General features: G+C 32.7%; 3 protein-coding genes across 3 annotated transcripts; all 3 read right to left on the reverse strand.

The window, feature by feature from the left end:
- Window positions 1-1,469: 1,469 nt before the first annotated feature.
- LOC125810539 (histone H3.2-like) lies at window positions 1,470-2,096 on the reverse strand. Its single transcript, XM_049490015.1, has one exon. It carries the CDS (start codon window positions 2,048-2,050, stop codon window positions 1,640-1,642), a length of 411 nt encoding a protein of 136 aa, XP_049345972.1. The 5' UTR covers window positions 2,051-2,096; the 3' UTR covers window positions 1,470-1,639.
- Window positions 2,097-8,424: 6,328 nt separating this feature from the next.
- Window positions 8,425-12,131, reverse strand: LOC125810532 (protein S-acyltransferase 18). The gene is made up of 9 exons (XM_049490005.1): window positions 12,047-12,131; window positions 11,844-11,957; window positions 11,415-11,741; window positions 10,763-10,831; window positions 10,599-10,670; window positions 10,375-10,503; window positions 10,183-10,263; window positions 9,302-9,475; window positions 8,425-9,181 (listed from the first exon to the last, which is right to left on the reverse strand). The coding sequence occupies exons 1-9, from the start codon at window positions 12,086-12,088 to the stop codon at window positions 8,630-8,632; spliced, it is 1,560 nt and encodes a 519-aa protein (XP_049345962.1). The 5' UTR covers window positions 12,089-12,131; the 3' UTR covers window positions 8,425-8,629.
- Window positions 12,132-13,045: 914 nt separating this feature from the next.
- LOC125810531 (protoporphyrinogen oxidase, chloroplastic) lies at window positions 13,046-18,518 on the reverse strand. The gene is made up of 8 exons (XM_049490004.1): window positions 17,853-18,518; window positions 17,592-17,676; window positions 17,301-17,448; window positions 17,105-17,185; window positions 16,733-16,904; window positions 16,032-16,191; window positions 15,732-15,835; window positions 13,046-13,651 (listed from the first exon to the last, which is right to left on the reverse strand). Exons 1-8 carry the CDS (start codon window positions 18,474-18,476, stop codon window positions 13,352-13,354), a joined length of 1,674 nt encoding a protein of 557 aa, XP_049345961.1. The 5' UTR covers window positions 18,477-18,518; the 3' UTR covers window positions 13,046-13,351.
- Window positions 18,519-19,838: the final 1,320 nt, after the last annotated feature.

Consider the following 19,838-nt stretch of genomic DNA (forward strand, 5'->3'; position numbering starts at 1 on the left):
GTTGGTTCTTTTGAAATTTGGGAAAGAAGATAACAAAAATAAAGAATTGAGAAAGTACAATAAAATAAATAAAAGAAAAAAAAATTCTAATAAAATAAATGCTTAAATAAATATTTATTTACTTTTGGTTCAGCTCACTCTCTGAACTACATAATAATGGGGTAATAGGACCCCTAATAAGTTGAAGTGTCTTTTTAAAAAAACATGTCTTACTTTAATGAGGTAATTAAGTGTCTACTTGTACATATTTAAAGTTGAAGACATAAATATTAATTGAAACCAAATTAAAACACATGTACCAAAATATTTATATTTGTTAGACAATAGATACACTAATTATATATTTTTTTGACTACTTTTTTTTGTTTTACTAAAGTTAATTTCTTCCATAAAAAAATTGCACACAATGAATTTGCTCGTTATATACCTTTTGAACATACAATTTACATAATTGCATGTCCGATCGGAGGTTATACAACAATAGAAGTGTAGTTTAATCAAATTATTAAGGTATACTAATGTAAGTTGTATACTCATAGACACCCAGGGTAAATTTCCCCCTAAAAAAGGTTCTTTGGTTTATAGTCATTGATTAATTGTATATTTGTAGTCATTTACTTATTTAGTTTTATCAATTGTACTCTTTCTATACTAGCCCAATCAAATATAATTACTTTATTATTTATGTTCAAACATTTGGATAGATTTTTAAAATTAAATCATAAGGAGTTTCACAACAAATAGTATGTGAATTTAGGGGTGTTTACGATTTGGATAAAAATCAATTCAAACCGGATTAAATATATCAATTTTATTTGGGTTTGGTTTGATTTGATTTGATTTTGGATTTTTAAAAACATACAGTATTTGATTTGATTGCAATTTTGTTAGAAAAAAACTGAATAAATAACCAAACCAATAAATTATATACATATATATTATTATTATACATACATAACATATTATTTTTATAAAACAATTTTAAAGATCTAATATATGCTTTCATCAAAATTTATTTATAATTTAATTATGAAAGCAAAACTATCCAAAGTGAAAATAGTGAATTCATAGTAAACTCAATGATCAAAAGTTTTATAAAATCAATCATTCTAACTATTTTTCATTTTGAATAAATTGTTGTCAATTTTTCATATTTGAATGATTATTGTGTATGAATCAAATCCAATAACAATGAGATTGATAAATGTATATTATATTTTTGGTTTGGATAATTTTAAAATGATTTTGGACCAATAATCAATCCAAACTACCCCATGATACATTAAATTGAATGATTGCTGCCTATTGTCTATTTTACTACAAATTCCATATAATTCATTCAACAAAATTTTTAATGTGTAGTAAGTAAGAGCATCAACAATAAAAACAAAGTCAATTTACACCCTAAGTAGTGCATCTAGCTTCAATTGTGAGCAAGAAACACACCAACAAAATTGCAAGATCTTTGATTGAAGAAAACAAAGCACAAATTCCATTAACCAGATTCGAAAATGATAGTAAACATACTTCAACTGAACTGAAATCATCTATTAGATTTACACAACTAACCCTACCATTCCAACAACAGATGCAAACAAGAAACAGTAAAACAGATAAAACACTAACAACTTTCTTCTACCTATGCCCTTTCTCCACGAATCCTCCTAGCAAGCTGGATATCCTTAGGCATAATCGTAACCCTCTTAGCATGAATAGCACACAGATTAGTATCTTCAAACACTCCAACAAGGTACGCCTCAGCAGCCTCTTGTAGAGCAGCAACAGCACTGCTCTGAAACCTCAGATCCGTTTTGAAATCCTGAGCGATCTCCCTCACCAGCCTCTGAAACGGCAACTTCCTGATCAACAACTCCGTCGACTTCTGATACTTCCTGATTTCTCTTAAAGCCACAGTTCCTGGACGGAAACGGTGAGGCTTTTTCACACCTCCGGTCGCCGGAGCAGATTTTCTAGCAGCCTTAGTAGCTAGTTGCTTCCTTGGTGCCTTACCACCGGTGGATTTGCGAGCTGTTTGCTTAGTACGAGCCATTTTTAGTGTATATTGAGAAAAGTTGAAGATGTTAAACAATGGTGAAATTTGAGTGATGGGTAATGGGGGATTTTATACAGAGAGATGGAGGGCGGGAAATTTGGAAATTTTGGAGAATTTTTAATTTTTTTGGCGCTAAAGTGGTTGAGAGTGAATACAGACCGTTGATTTAGATTTTGTGTTAACGGTGAAGATTGGAGAAGAGATGGATTGCTCGGATAGCGATCTATGTCACACTAAAGTGACAAATGTGTAATTGCCACGTGGATATCAAAGGTAGTAACTCCGTAATTGTTTTCTTTTACTTATTTTTTAATTTTCTCAATTCTTTTTAGCCACAATTTTGCTACCACGTTTTTAGGTGGTTATTTTATTCACTTGAAAAAATGGCATTAGTTTGTGAATAATTTGTTGAAATTATATAAAAAGAATTTCCATAGATAGAATTTATGGCCAAATTTTGAGGATGATTAGCAATAATTGTACAGTTACCAGTTCTAATGGATCGCATAATTATGATGAATTTGTTATAAAATCTTAATGGTCTCTATAATTTGTTAGGTTCACCAAAATGCTTTTTGCTTCAAAAGTAACCAATACCACTTAATCTTTCAAATGGATCGCATAATTATGATATTATATATGTTTTTATTTCAAATCTATTTTTCTAGCTTTTTGAGATGTTGTTAATAATTTTTGTGTAGTCAATTTCTTCTAATAATTCTTTTTCAATAGATAATATAATCAAACCACTTAATCTTTCTTGAGACATGGTTGATCTTAAATAAAATTTTATTATTTTTAATTTTGAAAAACTTCTTTCTGCTGGGGCAACTGTTACAAGAATTGTTAACATTATTCTATAAGCAATGTAAGTATTTGAAAAAGAATCAAGTCTTTTTATTTGATCGAGTATCTCAATTAGAGTATTGTCTTCTACTTGTATGATTCCCCTTAACACTTTTAATTCAGAAAATAAGTCTAGATCATCAATATCTGAGTGAATATTATGTTTTAAGGAACATTCAAGATTAAGACAATATTTTTTAAAATTTGCATTATCTAATGATTTCATTTTTTTCCCACTGAATAGAAACCCAAAAATATTTTCATATACTTCAAATTGTTCAAATCTATTTTGAAGTGAAAAGATGGTTTGGTCTACTATGTATAAGAAGTAATCAACTCTAAATGATTCTTCAAGAGATCTTGTGATTTCATTATCAACATTCTCATCAAATTGTTTTTTTCTATAAATTACACGTTTCTTACAAAATTCAAGTTCTATATTCATCTCTAATGCAATTTCCTTAGCTGAAATCATAGCACTTGTAAATCATTCTTCTCTATATGTGTTAAAAAAAGAAACTAAACCTCTTAATTGATCTATAGCGACATCAAAATGCATATCTTTTGATTGTAAACTTTTGCTAATTGAATTTACAGCAAATAATACATCATACCAAATAGTCATATCCAACAAAAATTTAAGATTTTCAAGCTCAAAAATTGCTAAACAATTAGCTTCACTTTTAATTTTTGGATCACTAACTTTTTCTAATTTAAATAAAGCATCTCTTATTTTTGGAGTTTGAAACCTTGTTGCTTTAACACTTTCAATATGACTTTCCCATCGTGTTTCTAACAATGATTTAAGAGTTAAATTAGGTACACTATCTTTTAAAATTTTCCACCGCTTAGTAGACGAAGAAAATAGTGAATATATACGTTGTACTACTCTAAAGAATGATATAGCTTTCGTACAAGAATTAACCATATCACAAAGTACCAAATTTAGATTATGACAACCACATTGTGTATAAAATGATCTAGGATTTATATCAAGAAGTCTTTTTTGCACTCCTTGGTGTTTTCCCTTCATATTAGACCCGTTGTCATATCCTTGTCCTCTTAAATTATCAATATCAAGTCCAATACATTTTATTTCATCTAAAATAACTTCAAAAAAGACCTTTTCCCCTTGTATCATCCATTTTTAAGAATTCTAAGCATTAATCGATCGGTTACATTTATTGGAGTTGCCGAAATATCTACACTCCGTACTATAAAAGACATTTGGTCTTGATGACTTGTATCTGGCGTGCAATCAAGTATGATAGAGAAATACTTTGTTTTTATAAATTTTTCAATAATCTTGTTCTTAATTTCACTTGCCAATAAATTTATTAATTCATTTTGTATATTATGTCCAAGATAATGATTATGAATTTCATCATGTTTGATTCTTCGAATATGTTTTTGCATGATTGGATCAAATTCTGCAATCATTTCAAGAAGACTCAAGAAGTTTCCGTTATTTTCTTGATAGATTTTTTCATTTCCCCCCCTAAACGCCAAATTATTTTTTCCAAGAGTTTTTATGACAAAAATAATTCTTGACAATACATTTTTCCAATGTTCTCTATCTCTATTAATTTGGTCTTGAATGTTTTTATCGATTATTTTATTATTACGCAATATAAATTCTATATCACTCCATGAACTCATATTAATAATATGTTGGTTAGTTGTTTCATGAGTTCTAAGCTTAGTAGTAAAGATTTTTCCAATCTCTACTACCTTCATTAGCTAACTTATTATTCTTTGCATTAAAGGTCGTATTAAATAACTTACAACAAAAACAAAATACCTCATTCAAATCTTTGGAATAAACTAACCATCTTCTTTCATGTCTTACTCCATTTGCCAACTTTTGAAAATAATATGTAGTAGAAAAGTGCCTTAAAATTTATCCTTTGGAAAACATGTGTCGGTAATTCTAATTGGTCCCTTTTCTACTAATAAGTAACTTTGTATCAACAATATTCCATTGACTAGGATCATAGATATTTTTAGGAGTATGATTATTTAATTCATTTATAAGTTCTTGATTTTCTTGGGAAACTACATCCGACTTTTCACTAATTTCCTCTCCTATTCTTTTTGATTTATAGCATTATCTAACTCAACTTCAATTACGTTAGTGACTTGTTCTTCTAAAGAGCATTCCCCTATCTTTTTTTATTTAATTTTAACACTGTTTTCCAAAAATTTATCAAAAGCACCTTTTTGAGATTTTATCAAGTTACCGACTTTTCTTTTTCTTTTAAGTTTTGAATGACCGGATTCATATTTTCTAGTTGACATATTAAAATCTAACAAATATTTTAAACACTATTTACAACATCAAATAAAATATAATAAACATAAGACACAAAACAAAAGTAATATTAGAAATTAAAATGATATTACTGGATTCAAGAACTATGAAGACTTGATTTTCGAAAAGGAATTGGACTGCTGCGAATATTTTTCTCCAAATTTAAAACATAAACTATATTTTTTAAAAATTGAAATTATCAATAAAACAAGTAAATTCTTAAGTTTTGAATAGGAAAGAGATGTAAGATTAGAAGAGAGAAAGAGAGAAGGATAGGGTATATAGAAATAAAATTAGAAAAAGAATAAGGTAAAAAAAAAAAAAAAAAACTTGTACAATAAAAAAAAAGTACACATTGAAAAGGTAAAAAGTAATAGTCATATCAAGTCACCTTATTAATGTCGTTTTGATTTGGAGTATTAGTTCTATTTTATTTTATTTTTAGTTTAATTCTACGCAATCTATATTACCTTAAAAGCATGAACTCCCAAACTTGAATGTTAAATTACTATAATTTTCCCAATTAAAAATAATCAATTTATTTTATTTATTAATTTAAAATATTAAAAGTAAATACCTTTTCACATTAAAGGGTTGTGACTTTTTTGACGGGTTGTGACTTTTTCGATGAGTTGTGACTTTTCTGAAAGGTTGTGATTTTTCCAAAGAGTTGTTACTTTTCCAAGGGTTGTGCCTTTTCCGATGAGTTGTAACTTTGCCAAAAGGTTGTGACTTTTTCGAAAGGTTGAAACTTTTTTAATAAGGCACAATTAACACCTATTCATACTACTATTTGTTAGCTATAAATAGAGGGTTTTCTCTCACTTTTAAACTACGATTTTTTTAAGTTTTCTATTCTTCTTCTTCTTAAAAAACCTCAAGGGTTATTTGGAACAGTTGATTAAGTTAAAAATTCAACGAAATTCGAGGTAACATATAAGAAAGAGTCCGTGAACAAATTGTAGCAAATCATTCATCAATTCACACTCATATTTTTTCTTACGATTATCATGAGTTAATAGTGATGAAAAGTTGTGGGAAAGACAATAATAATAAATAAATGTGAAAAAAGTCACATGATTTGGGTAAGATATTTCTTCTTTGTTTTTTCATTTTTTATTCTTTCAAACAAAGGAGTTTCTTTCTAATTTTACTAAAACAACGGGCATCAACATAGTCTATTGAATTATTAGTTTTGATGTTATATCCACTATTTCAAAAATAGATTTTCACTTTTACTTATAATATGATCATATAATCATGATAATAATTATATTATTTTTTAATACATATGTAAGTAAAAATTAACGGAGAAAGTAACGTGTTGGTAGGAAGATATTTCAATCAAATGGAACAATATAGTGAATGTAGCATGAACATATATTTTTGTCTTCCTTCTCCATTGGCTATGTATTGTTCCATATATGTATATTTTTTTTATATTTTTAATAAGTATGCAATTTTTTAAGTATGAATTTCTTGTTATTTTGTGATCATTTTAATTTTAGAAAATGTTATGTCACAAGATATACTCCTTGATAGATATATAAAAATAGATAAGAAAATAGTGATTGGTCATAAAAAATTCTTAAATCAAATTAAGGAATCTATAAATAACACTTTAAATTTTATTCATCAATTAATTTTTATTATTAAAAAAGGTAAATATTTTATAGCACGATAAAACTTCTATAAGATACTAGATACTTTCATTAGACAACAACTATATGATATGTATGCGGCAGAAAAAATGAAAAGACTACAATTCTACAAAGATAAGGTAGAAATTTAATGAAATGAAATATTTTTCACCAAAGGTGATGTTCATATATTAAACTTAAATTATGCTACTAAATATATATATATATATATATATACAAAGTGTTGGTCAAGCTAAATATTTGACATACACTCAAGCCTCTATTTAACCATCATTCGTTATAACAACAAAGTACCCTTTTTTTTGTAAAACTACCTCTCTATAATAGTCTTACTCAAATATTAATTGAGTAATAATATTTTGTAAAAAATAAATTACGTATAAAGATAAAATATTGAAATATTTATGGTAATCCTCATTAGTGCCATGCACATACTAAATTTCAAGTGTGAATTTTTAAGATAATAATTATACTTAAATGGTGTCCATCATTTATTTTCGTAACCTCAAGAAGAAAGGCTATTGATATTTTTTTAAAAATAAATTTGTTGGTTAGATTTTTTTACAAAATTGAGTGAAGTAAAAATACTACTACTAAAGAAATGTCACTTTCTCACCATATTTAAATTCTGAATGTATTTTGAAATGTTTAAATGATATCTGGTCAATATGATCTCAAAATACAAGTAACTCTATGAAAATATGTATTAATCATTTAAAAATATTGGTCCTATGTTCTTTCAATTATAATTATTTACTAAAAACATTAATTTAAATTCTGAATGTATTTTGAAATGTTTAAATGATAACTAGTCAATATGATCTCAAAATACAAGTAACTCTATGAAAATATGTATTAATCATTTAAAAATATTGGTCCTATGTTCTTTCAATTATAATTATTTATTAAACACATTAATTTAGTAATATTAATTCTATTTTACAACATTGTATACTATACATGCGATACACACGTGCAACGCACGTGCCGTGAAACTAGTAAACTAAAAAATGGGACCGCCTAAAATTGGGGGCCTAAGGCCAAAGTCTTTTTTTCAACCCTTACCAGCCGCCCCTCAATTTCCTACCAACTAAATCCAAATCCTTAAGGATATTATGCAATATAAGCTCAGTGAAACAAATTACCTATGCAATTACAACCACAAAAGTCGGAATTTTTCTCTCCAGGAATTTAAATTTTTTAAACTTTTGTTAGTGAGACCAAAAATTAAATGGAGAAAGGGTCACATTTGCCCTTCTACTATGTGAAAAGGATTATGCGCACCCAATCCAATGTAGTAGAAAAGGATTATGCGCACCCAATCCAATGTGCAACTGACATTTTAATGAGGTGAACATCATGTGACATGCCACCTAAGTTCATCACGTGAGAGTGTTTGTAGTTATCTCTATTTAAAAAATTCAAATGCGACGAGAACAAAGTAAAGCACATCTCTCGATTAATTAATAGAATTTTCAGGTAAATTACAAGGGCAACAATAATCCTCAAAAAGTAAAGCACAGTCTATATTTTTCAATTCCACTTTGTTGGGGAACATATATAAACAAGATATTGCAGGCAGCATTATCATACATATGTTGTGTTCGTTATGATGATGAAGTCAACTTGTGCGACAATATTAGTAACATAAATGCTATTACAAATAAATTAAAAGAAGAAAAATGTACTCAAAGCAGCCCCTCAATTTGTTGATGTTAGAAATTTGAGAGTGTCGCCACCTCCGATCCACCAGTGATGTTATCTGGGCGATGCTGCAGTTTCATTTTCTTTCTTCAAGGCAGAGAATAATACCTGCCTTGAAATGTAAGTCTCAAGTTCCTTGGAGACTTGCGTTAACTTCAAGTCGAAATTTCCTTTATATCTATGCTTTGGTGATGGGGATGGTACAGTAGTATTACCACTACGAGGTGTAGGGACAACTGTAGGAGAATAGCAATGTCTTCGCCTGGGACTAGAAAGCTGCATTGGTGATCCCCCGCTTAACCTCCCTTTTGTGATGATCACTTCTTTCGATAAAGCAAGTTCCCTACTGCTAGCCACAGATAAGGGAACTCTATTAGTGTCCAAATTCATCAGTGGTCCACTTCTTGTTTCTAGTGGTAGCGGCTTCAAAGGGTCTACTATTCCCTTCTGCTTGATGAGCCGTTCCTTTGCCTTTTCAGCTGCTTGCAGTGCTTTCTCTCTACTCATACTTATAAGTTTCCAAGGGTCAATGTTAGCTCGAAAACCTCGCTTTTCTTTCAATGTGGATGATTCTCCATCGATTTTTATAGATACTGTCTCCATATTCTGATAGAAATATTGCAAAATTCAACTTACAAGATCAAAGAGAAATATCCAGTTTTGATTGATTTAAGTACGCAAAAGAATTGAGGCAAAGTTTTTGAGGTGAAAAATGTGCATATATACCTGATTCATTCTTTTTTCTCTGCATGTAAGTCTTGAAACAAGTGACGGCTTCTCAGGTGAATCAAAGTCAATACTCTCATCAGAGGAGGAATCTGAATCTTCTGATGACTCCAAAAGCTCCATAGACTGGTTCTCCTCTCTCATTGCCAAGATATAATCATAAGTTCTCATTCCCTGCCAAGAGAACCATAGTTTATCTTAAGCTGTGAAACCAAGAAACTTAACAGAGAATGTTGGGCAAACTCGTGTGTCGAGTTTCTTATGTTCTCAGTAATCTACAGGCCTCCAATGTGTTTTCCCTCAGCACAAACTGGTTACAGCAGCTCTAACTATGAAGATAAGCAGATGATGAACCTTAGTTTAGGATTCCTAACACTGTAGCAACTAGCAATAGTAGCTCCAAGATGAGCTGCTTTAGGATTTTTACACCAACATACATAGTACTTTAAGGTGTTCTTTTAGAAATTGCAGCCCTGGTTCCACACTAAAGCTTGCAACAACACAACTTCCTATATCCACTTATCTTTCAGGAGTATATTGCAATCAACTGGCTCATTTTTTTGTTTTCCTATTTCCCATACATAAATAAGCTTGCTTTTACTTCTCAGTTATTACATTCATAGTAAGCCTACTTACTATCTTACATTAGTTGAAAGGAAAAGAAAGAAACATGTGGGAATTTCACACAAAACTCTCAACGAAAAGTTATTTTGTACATATGTTACAAGGTTTCCGTTGCGCTTACTGTTAAGCAAAAACCAGAACTTTTTGTTTGTGATGCTATTCCTGCTTTCTATCCACAAAATCAAATCCAAAAGATTTGTTATGCTTTTTACGGTTGCACTGCACCAAATCATTGGGAAAAAGGGGGGCAATCATACCTTCCGGATGAGAACTATATGAAATAAGAAAAGCTGTCCCAGCGCTGCTGCACAATACGATGTCATGAAAAATAAGATTACCTGCAAAAATATGCATTGAAAGATGAACAACTGATGAAACTGTACATTGAAAGATGAACAACTGATAAAACTGAGGGAGATATAGTGGAGAAAGCAAGCAAAGAATCATACACAAATAGTTGCCAGAACTCCTCTAGGGAACTTGGCACTGAATCTTCTCTGAATCTCTAGCTCAATGCTCCTTTTGTTGGCAAAGCACCTTACAAATATTGCAGCAGCTGTCCCTCCTTCAATAAGTAGCTGTTTCAGTAAGAAATTTGTTAGCTGCTTAAGATGCAAACTCAATAGGGATATCGAAAAAAGAAAGAGAGAGCAAGAGAGAAAGTGGGAGTAACCATTATCAAGAGGAATATCATTAGAAAAATGAAGCTGGTATAGTTCTTCTTCCCGACACAATTGTTTAACCACTGCAACAACTCAAAAACAAAGATCCTGTCAGTTTGAGTTTAGGTGTACCTTAATATACAACGCAGCAGAGAATGAGACCCTATCTCCTTACTCTGCAGTGGTGATCAAATCCCTCCACACATCGATTGCAGGTCCTACAGTGTTTGCTACGCTTTTTAACCTGCAAAGGTGATCAAGAAAGACAATTTCATATAGCTATCAGCTATTAATATCGGCATAATAATTTCATATAGTTGTTACTTTTTTTGTTTTTTAGCTTCATATAGTTGATTGTGTGGTAGTGGTAAGGTCTGCGTACATACTACCCTCCCTAGACCTCACTTCATGGAATTTCACTAGGTATGTTATTGTTGTAATTTCATATAGTTGTCAACTATTAGAATCTGCATAATCTCGCTTCACCACATTCTCATTGTGTGTGCCAGATGTAGAGCTAGTTGCACATTTTTGGCAAGAATGATTTCTTTTTTTTGGTTTTGCATGAACTGTTCAATATCCTTGGCATAGGGAAGTAGATTTGTTCCTTGACATGAGGGAAGATTTTAGTGCAATGGGAAAAGAGGTTTAAAACTTATTTAGGTCACAATTTCAAATCCCAGCTATCACTTTCTAGTTGAATCCCCTTGTATAAATTCTTGGCTTTGCCATTGGTGTGTGCAAGCAGATAGTGAAAGAAAAAACATATACCTAGTAAGTTCAACAAATTCAATTAGCAAAATGTAACGAGAAATGCAGCTGCAAACCTCAAAATCACAAAGCGAACAAAACGAAATGTCATCATCTTTTGTCTGTTGCGCAACCAAATCATCTTTGACGAGTAGTGGAAATGTGAGCAAAGGCTCCAAATGAAGATTACTCTTCAAAGGATCCAGGTACTTTCTCCTTATAAATGTCTTAAGCACTCTGCGCTCAATTCTCCTAAGAAATCTCACAACAATCTGTCCCAATACAAATCCATAATTAAGATTCGAAAAAGCAGTGCGAGTGCTTTTCCTCCTCATCCTGAACCTCGTCTTATCAGTTGGATCGATAGCCGCACACCTTACAAACAGAAATGCAGCAGAAAGTGCCTACATACAAGTAAATCACACATCCAAAATTCAATTTTCCGCCTCGAATACAGTTAAGCGATTATACTGAGCTACCATATCACTAGTGAAAGTTAAAATTACCACAAAGGAGAAAACAGAGGTGACAGTGATCTCAACAACCCTATTACCGAGCAGAAGACCGATGAAGGTGTAAAAAAATACTAAGAGGAAACAGAACACCGATATGCCCACAATCTGCAGTTTAACACCAGTTCAAAACAAGTAAACTCAGAAAAAAATAAAATAAAAAAATAGCAGAATCAGAATCGGCTGAAACGACGAACCTGCAATGTGTGAAGAGGACGTTGCCATCCATGGCGTCTCATGTTTGTTGAGTTCGTCTTCGTTTCTGTGAGAGTTCTCTCTATGAGAGATGAATTAGGCAGAGATTTTGAGTGTTTCCAACGGTACACATTGTTCGGTGCTGTATTTCAAATTTTGAAACGAGATGCCCCTTTTTTGCTTCTTTTTGGGCCGCTTTTTAACCCAATCCAACTTACCATTTTATGTGGTTGACCGTCCGATATAAGTCATGGCTCATGGGTGTAAATGATTTTCTAAAAATACATTTGATTGACTTAAATTTTTTTATTAGTATTAGATTTCTTAAAATAAAATTATACTAATTATGTAGGTTTTAAAATTTTATAAAGATAAATTAATCAACTATTGAAAATCCTACCAAATAAATTTATTTGTGAAAATTATATTTTGCATATTATATTTAAAAATAATGAAATATTAGAATTTTTCGCATTAATTTGTGATTGTGAATCGATTGCAAGTTAACATGTAATTAACATTCAAAGTTCCAACTTTCGAAATCTAATATGCTACTCCTATTGAAACGAAATCAGTTCTAGTATCTTGGTGTAACGACCCCTTCCGGTAGCTATGGAAAGGCCAATAGTGAAAAAAGTGGGACAAAATACTTTTTGGGTAGAGATTTGAAAATTTTAAGATAGGCCAGTCCCAACACGGAATCTGAGTAAGTCGGGGTCTAGAACGGGATGGTTGGGGTGATATGTCTAAGCTTGGATCACCTTTTTCCAACTCTGCCCTTAATTATAGTGTAGTTCAATTGAAAAATTATGTAGACTTTTGGTATTCTTGGTATAATAGGGTTATATTAGTCAAATTACTCCTTCTATTAAATTTTCCTTGAGGGGTGTGCATGACCTTACCCTGACAAACAATTGTGGACGGAGGGAGTATAATCTTTTACATTTGGTCTTGGAATGAATAATTTCCCAAAGAATTCAAAATAATTCCAAGGCAAAACATATTTAACCAAGCCTTATAATATATCTACTGGCAAAGCAGGCAGCTAATTATGCCCAATATGTTAGATTTTCTTACAATTAACAGATACTCGAACTCTAAACTTATTGTTCCTTAACAAGAACATTTTGTCTCAAGGAAATCAGAACCAAGATTACAACAAAAACGACTGAAATCAAGCATACATCATTTACCAAAGCTAAAATAACTCTAATCAGCAAAACTTTTAGGCACATGCCAATATTCCAAAGGCATAATGGAATTACTAACAAGGTTTGGACCCAACAGTACCTCCCCAAGAGGAGGTTTCATTTGTATGCATACTGAGACAGAAATCCAGTTACCTCAGATGCTATTTCATAAGCACCTTCAACACACCTTCCCAATGCTACACCAGACACATAATTACCCCCAAGGAATAGCCCGTCAAGCCCATTATCACTTAGAGCAGCTTTAGCAGTACCTAGTGTATCCAGATGTCCGACCAAAAACTGTGGGATAGCTTGTGGCCATACTCGCACACCTGTAACAAAGGGATCTTGTGCTTTGGGTTTTATAAGCATCTTTCTGAGGTCACGGTCAACCGCTTCCACAAGTTGGCTCTCCGTCTGCAAGAGGAATGAGGTATTAGAGCTGGAAACAATTTATTCAAGGCCCTGAAGCATAAAGAATAGCCGCCAAATGTTTCATATAAATACTATAAAAGAAAAAATACTATGGAAAAAGCACAAAAGGCAGCATTCATCTAAATCAAGTGAACATAAGAAAAGTAAGACAATATAATGAGTCAAGAAGATTGTTTCAACCCAAAGAACCACTCAACTAAATGAAACACAGATTTACAGGAACATGGTTCAATCAATAGTCACCATAAATCATCAACTCATGGATACTATGCATCTCATTAAAAAATGCAACAAACAAAGAAGGATGTATGAAACACGAAGAAATTGGCAAGCGGAGAAATAAATGATAGAATTTTTTCTGGAGACACACAAATAAGTGAAAGATTTCAACTAAAGGATTATATCTGGTTGCAATTTCTGAGCAATTATACATCACCATAGATGGAATGATTTTTCACAAGCATCACTACACCAACTTCACATATATCTTATCCTTTGTCCTTGTTGTACCTCCTTTACTTGCAGTCTGTAATACCAATGCCACCTAACCTTGACATTCTTTTCTTCTCTTAAATCTTCGATGAAACACTAGTCAGTAACTCACACACATATGAATCTTGACTCAAGACAATGGACCACATCACATGAGAAACGCCTACCACAATATAATTTACAAAAGATAGGGTGCAGGTGATACTTATTAGATGGCTCTACTGAACCAGTAAAGCACAAACTTTTACATTGCAGACATGTATCGTAGTTACGATGCAGTTTTCTGAATATGTATGGGGTACAGGGTGCTGCATGTTTATATGTATGGGGTACAGGTATTTAGTGGCTGACGCCAGGAACAAAAGGAGCAAAGAAAATTATGGAGAACAATACTATTATGTATACTCAGACAGTTCGGATAGCAAGAAATTATATAGAGGTTCTGACAGAAAAACTGAACACAGATTATATGGGGATTAGATGCCTTCAATTATATTTTGTGTGTATAATGAATATTGTAAATGATATAGACAATATCTGGACCTTATAGATAAGTGCATTAAGGAGCTAAGTCCAGTGACTTCTGTACATTCTTATTAACCTCCATCTTAGTTACTTTAATAGAACGTTGTAGTTTAGCCTTATCAAAAAATTAAAGAAAAGCTGCAGACTTGCAGTTTATTATTGAAGTAGTATAACAGCAGTAAGAGAGTTTTGACAGCAATAGCAAGTGGAGGATATCATGATACCAGCACAGAAATTTTTAAATATTCGCTGGTATGACAACAGTTCTAGGGCTATACAAGGGGAAGGCATGTCTTAGTATAATCCCACTTTTCCAGCATTTAATGGGCAATTATTCAATTAGTGAAGGAGCTCATTCACTCAAGTTGATAGGGAATCCTTCAACAAAGAGCATACTAGGGCAAACATGCTAGATTGTTAAACAAAATGTACTTCTCAAAAAAAAAAAACATTAGTGATCCTATTATGCTTTAAATCTTCAAAACATGTAGAGCAAGTGAAAGTTTGCTTCTTTCGGTAAATAATTGTAACCAAAGGCACTGGCTAAATTAATGCAGGATGCCTCATCCAGAATGGTATCATATATCACTGACTATGTCATGACTGCAGATTTAAGTGCAATAAGAGTCAGTTCTCCTAATTAGAGCTTGTTTGATTTGGAATAAGCTTACATGATTTAATCCAGTTTCCGATTAAATCAGCGTCATTAAATACTATTAATGTTGGTTACTAGAAAGATCTAACTTTACAGTTATAGTTAACTACTACTACAATAAAATTTATAATTCTATCGCTTAGTTATATAAGCAGAAACAGTTTTGTAATCCAAATCGACATGGTCATTAATCTTAAGAGAGGAACACCGAAAACTTAGCCAAAAGGATAATACACAACCAGAAACCATCTAGAGATACAATCAAACTGAGGTTTATGTTTGTTACTATAGGACCTTCAGGTGATGCCTTCACTGGCCAGGCCATGAACATTCATTATGATAAATCAATACTGCCGGCACATGGAGTTGTATTCAATTTAAGTGCCTTACCTTAGACACAATTTCAGTATTTGTTGCTCCTCCGATGTAATTCAAGAGTAGCACCCGGCCATTTGGAGCACGGTTAGGGAAGAGTGATGAACTATATATTGTTCCTGCAATGAGACACAATTATAATTAAGATGAATCAGATCTTGTAATTATTGTAAATCATTCTGCAAGGTTAATGTCAAAATTTCAAGGTCACGAGGGTCATCCAATGATTAGAACCTTGCAATTTCATAATAAAAGTCATCCATCTCGATATGGATTGTTTGATGCCAAAAATAAGAGCGGATAACAGAAAGCTACCTAGTGTTTCCACTCCCTGTGAACGTGGATGCAACTGCCCAAATCCCTTTAGTTCACCATCAACCAGACGCTCATCACGAATAGCCTCTTGAGGATATGAAATTGTCACTGCTGCAACTGGGGGATAGTAGAAACTTGAAAGTGCATCTGCTGCGGCGACCTGAGTTTAACAAAAGATTAGGAGACATTTTGCTTCAGCAAGAAACAGAAGAAGCTCAACCACAACCTATAGATAAACACTTCTCATTTTAAGTGAGCCATATTTTCTTGCAAAACAATTATCAGAATTCAGAAGTAGTAACCTTTAGAAAATCCAAGGTCAAAGCATTTAAGAAAATTGCTAATAAAATTTTATATAAAAAATCAAAATAACATGAGATATAGGAAGACACAGGTTCCAACTTTGATGAGAGGATGGGGTACGGTTGCACTCTTGACCTCATTAAGCAAGTACATGTTAATTCTCGGCATGACACAAAATGTTCTTTTTTTAAATTTCTCTTCTTGCTGATCACATTATACTGTATACAGACATAGTATGTGGGTGTTATATGGATGTGTTTGATCCCCTTTCCCTAGTCCAAAAAAAAAAGACTAAACTTTGCTCAAACATTCCCACCTTTTTAGACAAGCTTATATATTAGAATGCCAAATGAACAATAACAATAATGACTTTGGAGCAATCAGTAATGGAAACACACCGAAAGAGGGCGTAATATGTTGCTTGCTACATAGGATGGAACAGTCATGACAATGCTTCGACTTCGCAGAGAAACTACTCCTTCTGGTGTCTCGTATGTCAAGAGATATCCTCCTTTTTCTGACTTTGTAATGCTAGAAAGCTTCCATGATAGTTTTACTTTGCTTCCCAGTCTAAGGAAACACGGAGACAACTTATAAGCATTTCCAAGTTAAAAATACTACAAGAGCACCAAAGAACACACTTAAGGCAGCAAAAAGGTCAAAACTGAGCTTTAACTAGTCGATTTTTTATATTCTTTTCTCTTCCCTTTCCCCCCAAAAGTCTATTATCCTGGGGTTGGAAGCATTGAGCTGGGAGAGCAGAAGAGCACCTTTCACAAATTGCATCCGGCAGCATTCTCAGACCCTTCCTAAATGATCCAACAGTTTGTCCTTTTGGTGTTGGTAAACGCCTGTAGAATGATTACTCAAGTCAGCATACTCTCTCTGGAGACAGATTCTTAAGAGAAGGAAACACAAGGCCTGGAAAGAAAGAACACAAAGACTTCGAATCAAGTCCATTATTACGGATCACGAGGCGGTTTAGGGTTACTGGATCTCTCCTTTATTGCTTTAAAGGTTCCCCCAATAATGCTACCACCAGTTTGTTCTAGCTTCCACACTTTCCCAAATGCTGCTTTCATACTCAATTTTGAGGGGTCGCCGGCGTAAACACCTGTAAAATGATGAGGGAGTATCACATAAAGTTCATACTGATACATTTCTTTGAAAAATACGGATCTCTACAACAAACAGTATTTAACAAAGTTAACAAATGCCAGCAATAGTTCCTGTAGATAGGGAAGAATTGAGAGGTACCAGAACAAAATGGTTCAATCAAACGTTCAAAGACTTCTGCACCAAGATTACGACGCACGAACTGCTCAACTGATTCCTCATAACCCTGTCACTTTTGCCAAACCATGCGGAGTGAGGGGAAGGCACAGATTATCAAAATGTTTAATGTACAATCTCTCTTTTATTTGCATTTTTTTTCTTTATTCGTGTGAGAAGAATCAATTAGAATAAATAAATGCATCAATGTTGTAGAGAGATAAGGGAAAGCGTATGAGTACAAACTGGAGGTGAAGGGCGAAGGCCAATGGCACCAAAACCAGCTCTGAGCTTGCCAGGAATACTCATCAAATCAAAGAAGGGAAGATCAGTGAGCTTGCCGGGAACAGGCCTTAGTTTATCCTTCCACAAGACAAAGCGAGGCGCATCAGGATCTCCCAACACTAAATCATCCTTCAATCCACAATCTACAGCCATAGTCAACATAGGATCCGAAGGCTGGAAACTGTTAGGACCTTCTTCCCATAAGTATCCATCTCTTTCCACCGTTGTTATGTTTCCACCGGCACGATCTCTCGCCTCCGTCACCATCAAATTGGGATAATTAGCCGAAATCACCTTAGCAATGCAGAGTCCACTAATTCCTGCTCCGACTACCACACAATCCAGCTCCGGGAACTGATTACCGTCGACTTCCGAGGGAGGAACTGTATAATCCTTGGCAACGGAACATCGTGTTCTCCAGCCATTGCAATTGACACTATTGCGCTTGGAGGTGGAAAAGTAAGGGATGAAATTCGTACGATTTAAAAATAAAAATGACGGCGATGAGGAGGAGGACGACGGCGACGGCAGCGGCGACCGGTGAGTGAAAATGCTAGGATGGTTGGCGACGGCCGTTGTTGTCATGACTGCACTGTCAGCTCCTCTGAGAAAATATCACCGTTTGCTTTAGCGTTATCGTTTCAGTTGGTGAAAGAATATGGGATTTGTAGACCCGCACAATCTCAGCCGTCGTTTTTCTTCATGAGTTGACATCTTTCGGTTAGGAATTAATGTTGATGAGATAAGGGGTGATGCTGCAAGATAAGTTATTCCCTTTGAGAAGTCTTGTTTTAAAAAAAATGGTTTGATTAATTTGATACGGAGCTTAAGAAAAATACTTTTTAATTTTATAGTATTAAATTAAAATTATATGAAATGCATTAAAATGTCATTTAATTTTTGTTGCATTAAACATGTAACAGAAAAAACTGAAATCAAAACATTTTTTTTGAAGCAGACTAGAAAAGAAAATACGTCATTCTTTTTTAAACAAAGAAAATACAAGATAAACAAATTAAAATAAAGAAAGTAAGTTTTGTTTTAAGAAAAGTTTTTCGATCTTTATAAGATAGAAATAAGATCTACGCATATTTTATCTTTTTGATATTTTTAGAAAAGCTTTTCGATCTTTATAAAATAGAAATAAGATTTATGCATATTTTATTTTTTGGTGTTTTTGGAATAAGTAGTGTTTGTTTGTGAAAGCACCAAAAGCTCTAATAACCAAAAACTTGCATAATCTATTGTGAATTTGTGATGGACCATTCCACTCATCATCGACGATATGCATGGAATTTGTTTCAAAAGTTCATTTTTAGGTGAAGTTGGTGGAGCAATTAGGTGGCATGCAGTAAAAAATAAGAATATTATGAAATTGATAAGTCAAACCTCAACGCTAAATTAACTAATGATTAGTGAAAAAATGGATTGATCAGTGAAAAATAAACTCTTAAAAAAGATCATAAAACTCATGACGTATACGACACCAACACATCATCCTCATCAAGCACATATGAACGTGTTTGTGGCAATGTTGTCTTAATAGCTTCATTTTCATCCACAATTTGTATACAATATCAATGAGTTAAAATTTTAAAAATAATTAATATGTATAAAATTTAAATGTACACAAAATATATTATAAGTTTGAGAAAAATCATGCAATTAGTATCTAATAACAACAAATGTTTGAATATTTTCATGATATACTTGGTTAGAACACACGTCCACTAATGCTGAATGATTATTATGATGATACAATAGTAATAGAATACTAAGTGCATCACATTTGATATTCCAAATTTTATTTTTTAAGACTTTAAATAGATTATGCGTTTGGATTTATGTTATTTTTAATATCTATTTTTTAAATTATTTTTCTATTTTGCCCATTGGCTGGCCCAATCTATATTGCTCAAGCCCCACAAACTAGCAGATCTGATCAAT

Source organism: Solanum verrucosum, unplaced genomic scaffold (assembly GCF_900185275.1).
Source record: "Solanum verrucosum unplaced genomic scaffold, falcon-dt-bn FXZP01000118.1, whole genome shotgun sequence".
NCBI lineage: Eukaryota > Viridiplantae > Streptophyta > Magnoliopsida > Solanales > Solanaceae > Solanum > Solanum verrucosum.